The 4,481-nt window shown below is 36.1% G+C and overlaps 1 protein-coding gene across 1 annotated transcript; it reads left to right on the top strand.

Moving 5' to 3' along the window:
- The first annotated feature begins 235 nt into the window (after positions 1-235).
- Positions 236-2,968, top strand: LOC148787777 (nuclear pore complex protein NUP205-like). The gene is made up of 4 exons (XM_088882010.1): positions 236-642; positions 728-954; positions 1,577-1,662; positions 2,436-2,968. Exons 1-3 carry the CDS (start codon positions 463-465, stop codon positions 1,581-1,583), a joined length of 414 nt encoding a protein of 137 aa, XP_088738136.1. The 5' UTR covers positions 236-462; the 3' UTR covers positions 1,584-1,662; positions 2,436-2,968.
- The last annotated feature ends 1,513 nt before the right edge of the window (positions 2,969-4,481 follow it).

Below are 4,481 nucleotides of genomic sequence, written 5' to 3' on the forward strand. Positions count from 1 at the left end.
TTAAATTACAAGTTTGAGAAGAAGGGGTGAATGATATATCCATACATATCCTTGATAAGACGTACGTGACTCGTTCCCAATTTTTCTTTAATCATGTGAACTTGTTTGTTTCCATATCGCTAATAGATCTCATAGCTCGTGTTATTTCTTGTTATCTTTAGTGGTGAGCCATGAAATTTTGCTTATAGATTTCCTGATGGTATGATTTTTCTGCAAGTGTTCAACCAATTTCTAACAATATGGTTTAAGGTCATCTGCGATTTATTTTTATATGCAAAAGCACTGTAAGTTTCGTATTTACGTGGAGCATGAATCTGCTAGAGCCAAAAATTCCTCCATAAATAAACTAGTATCTGTGTTGGAAAAATGGAATTTTTTATCTACACTTGCTTGCTTTTTCCTTCCTTTTTCATTTTTGATTCTTGTTTTGGTTAGGAAATTTTGAATGCGTCTTTCCTGTTTATGTCATTTTTCTATTTTGTTATTACTGATAATGCAAAGTTCTCTCTGTTTGTGCAGATAGCATATAGCCTCCTATTCTCTCTTGTCATCGCTTTCTTATCAGATGCTTTGAGCACAGTACCGAACAAAGCGTCTGTCTTGTCCCAGGATGCTTCTTTTAGGCATGAATTTCATGAGATTGTAAGATAAAACCTTACCTATTTGTTTGACACTGTACCTCTATCTATGACATTATGAACCTTATTGGATCCTGTGCTTCTTCCAGGTGATGGCTGCTGGAAATGATACTTTAGTTGAAGGCTTTGTTGATTGTGTAAGGCTTGCATGGGTTGTACAATTGATTATGGTACAAGACGGAAATGACGCAAGCGAGGCACTGAAAAGTACTTTGTCTAATGATATGAAAAGTGTTGCTCATGTTTGGACATCGTTTTTGCCAATAACGTTTTCCAGTTTTGGCTGGATAAGATCTTTCATACAGCAGCATATCAGGTTGGTGATTAATCTTTGTGCAAGCTAATTTGACACCAGCGGTGGTATTGCAACCTCCTTTATTTAATTTTAATCAGGCTCTTGACTGGAATGCAAACTTCCTGGTTTCCTGAATCATGACTAGCCCTAAACTGATGTTGTGTCAAAACCCCATTTGTTCTCTGTGGCTGAATTCTTTAGTTATTGAGTGATTATAAGATTGTGTTCCTTCCTTAATGCTCTATCAAATCCGTGCAGTATGTAATATTGTTTTGGGCTTCTACGTCTTTTCTTTTGGGTTTAGCCATCTTTACTTCAGAACATGTCATTTTCTGTTCTTGCTGCTTCACTAATTTCTTAAAGGAACTGAACAGAAGGAATGCTTGCCTTGATGTACCACCAAACAGAACCACCCGTACAGAGATAGTTATTGTGAAAATTTTAATCCAAACTAAATAAATACATTCGTCTTGGTTTGCTGACTGTGATTTGTGATGAACAGCTGGATGATATCTCTCTCATGCTTGAATATGATAAATGAAGTGATTCTAAAAGAGCTAGGATAGGAGGGGTGCTCAACGTATTTCTGGGCTTCTCTTGTAGGAACTGACGTAAATGATCTGATAGCATTTGCTTCCTGCAGGCTCTAAAGACATCAAAGACATATTTTCTACTTTGAAAGAGAGTGCTGCGGAACTCATTGGGGGTTTGGACTCCTTGATGCATCAGGTCCGTATCTTCTTATCTTGTTCTGTATTTTATAGTGCACCTTAGTTGCACTAAGGCATTTCAGAGTTTGGTTATACATTAGGTGCATGCAGTTCAAATGTACTCACATAACATTTATTTCAGTTGTCTATGTATCTCGGAGAGATTATCCTTTTCTTAATCTATACTGATTTAGTGCTCTTTCAAGTTTCCCTCGCCCATTACTATGAAGGTGTACATTAAATTTATTTTCTTCCCTTGACTGAGATTTATTTATGTTTATTACGGAAATCGATCCCACTGTACTAATTACATAGGTTAAATACAGTTATATAATGTCAATACAGAGTGAGAAGTGAGAACAAAGAATTGATGGACCCGGTACTCATTTTCTAATAGCGTGGGAACTTCTGTAGGTTGTAGCGTACATGTGGTATATTCTACTTTATATTTGCTGATGACCATATAGAAAGAATATGTATTCTTATTACCTTACCATGAAATTTTGCTTATAGATTTCCTCATGGTATTATTTTTCTGCAAGTGTTCAACCAATTTCTGAAATTTTGTATTTATGTGGAGCATGAATCTGCTAGAGCCAAAAATTCCTCCATAAATAAACTAGTATCTGTGTTGGAAAAATGGAATTTTTTATCTACACTTGCTTGCTTTTTCCTTCCTTTTTCATTTTTGATTCTTGTTTTGGTTAGGAAATTTTGAATGCGTCTTTCGTGTTTATGTCATTTTTCTATTTTGTTATTACTGAAAATGCAAAGCTCTCTCTGTTTGTGCAGATAGCATATGGCCTTCTATTCTCTCTTGTCATCACTTTCATATCAGATGCTTTGGGCACAGTACCGAACAAAGCGTCTGTCTTGTCGCAGGATGCTTCTTTTAGGCGTGAATTTCATGAGATTGTAAGATAAAACCTTACCTATTTGTTTGACACTGTACCTCTGTCTATGACATTTTGAACCTTAGTGGATCCTGTGCTTCTTCCAAGTGATGGTTGCGCGAAATGATACTGTAGTTGAAGGCTTTGTTGATTGTGTAAGCCTTGCATGGTTTGTACAATTGATTGTGGTACAAGACGGAAATGATGCAAACGAGGCACTGACAAGTACTTTGTCTAATGATATGAAAAGTGTTTGCTCATGTTTGGACATCGTTTTTGCCAATAACGTTTTCCAGTTTTGGCTGGATAAGATCTTTCATACAGCAGCATATCAGGTTGGTGATTAATCTTTGTGCAAGCTAATTTGACACCAGCGGTGGTATTGCAACCTCCTTTATTTAATTTTAATCAGGCTCTTGACTGGAATGCAAACTTCCTGGTTTCCTGAATCATGACTAGCCCTAAACTGATGTTGTGTCAAAACCCCATTTGTTCTCTGTGGCTGAATTCTTTAGTTATTGAGTGATTATAAGATTGTGTTCCTTCCTTAATGCTCTATCAAATCCGTGCAGTATGTAATATTGTTTTGGGCTTCTACGTCTTTTCTTTTGGGTTTAGCCATCTTTACTTCAGAACATGTCATTTTCTGTTCTTGCTGCTTCACTAATTTCTTAAAGGAACTGAACAGAAGGAATGCTTGCCTTGATGTACCACCAAACAGAACCACCCGTACAGAGATAGTTATTGTGAAAATTTTAATCCAAACTAAATAAATACATTCGTCTTGGTTTGCTGACTGTGATTTGTGATGAATAGCTGGATGATATCTCTCTCATGCTTGAATATGATAAATGAAGTGATTCTAAAAGAGCTAGGATAGGAGGGGTGCTCAACGTATTTCTGGGCTTCTCTTGTAGGAACTGACGTAAATGATCTGATAGCATTTGCTTCCTGCAGGCTCTAAAGACATCAAAGACATATTTTCTGCTTTGAAAGAGAGTGCTGCGGAACTCATTGGGGGTTTGGACTCCTTGATGCATCAGGTCCGTATCTTCTTATCTTGTTCTGTATTTTATAGTGCACCTTAGTTGCACTAAGGCATTTCAGAGTTTGGTTATACATTAGGTGCATGCAGTTCAAATGTACTCACATAACATTTATTTCACTTGTCTATATATCTCGGAGAGATTATCCTTTTCTTAATATATACTGATTTAGCGCTCTTTCAAGTTTCCCTCGCCCATTACTATGAAGGTGTACATTAAATTTATTTTCTTCCCTTGACTGAGATTTATTTATGTTTATTACGGAAATCGATCCCACTGTACTAATTACATAGGTTAAATACAGTTATATAATGTCAATACAGAGTGAGAAGTGAGAACAAAGAATTGATGGACCCGGTACTCATTTTCTAATAGCGTGGGAACTTCTGTAGGTTGTAGCGTACATGTGGTATATTCTACTTTATATTTGCTGATGACCATATAGAAAGAATATGTATTCTTATTACCTTACCATGAAATTTTGCTTATAGATTTCCTCATGGTATGATTTTTCTGCAAGTGTTCAACCAATTTCTGACAATATGGTTTAAGGTCATCTGCGATTTATTTTTATATGCAAAAGCACTGTAAGTTTCGTATTTATGTGGAGCATGAATCTGCTAGAGCCAAAAATTCCTCCATAAATAAACTAGTATCTGTGTTGGAAAAATGGAATTTTTTATCTACACTTGCTTGCTTTTTCCTTCCTTTTTCATTTTTGATTCTTGTTTTGGTTAGGAAATTTTGAATGCGTCTTTCGTGTTTATGTCATTTTTGTATTTTGTTATTACTGAAAATGCAAAGCTCTCTCTGTTTGTGCAGATAGCATATGGCCTTCTATTCTCTCTTGTCATCACTTTCATATCAGATGCTTTGGGCACAGTACCGAACAAAGCGTC

Source organism: Sesamum indicum, linkage group LG6 (genome assembly GCF_026168435.1).
Source record: "Sesamum indicum cultivar Baizhima isolate 11 linkage group LG6, ASM2616843v1, whole genome shotgun sequence".
NCBI classification, from domain to species: Eukaryota; Viridiplantae; Streptophyta; class Magnoliopsida; order Lamiales; family Pedaliaceae; genus Sesamum; species Sesamum indicum.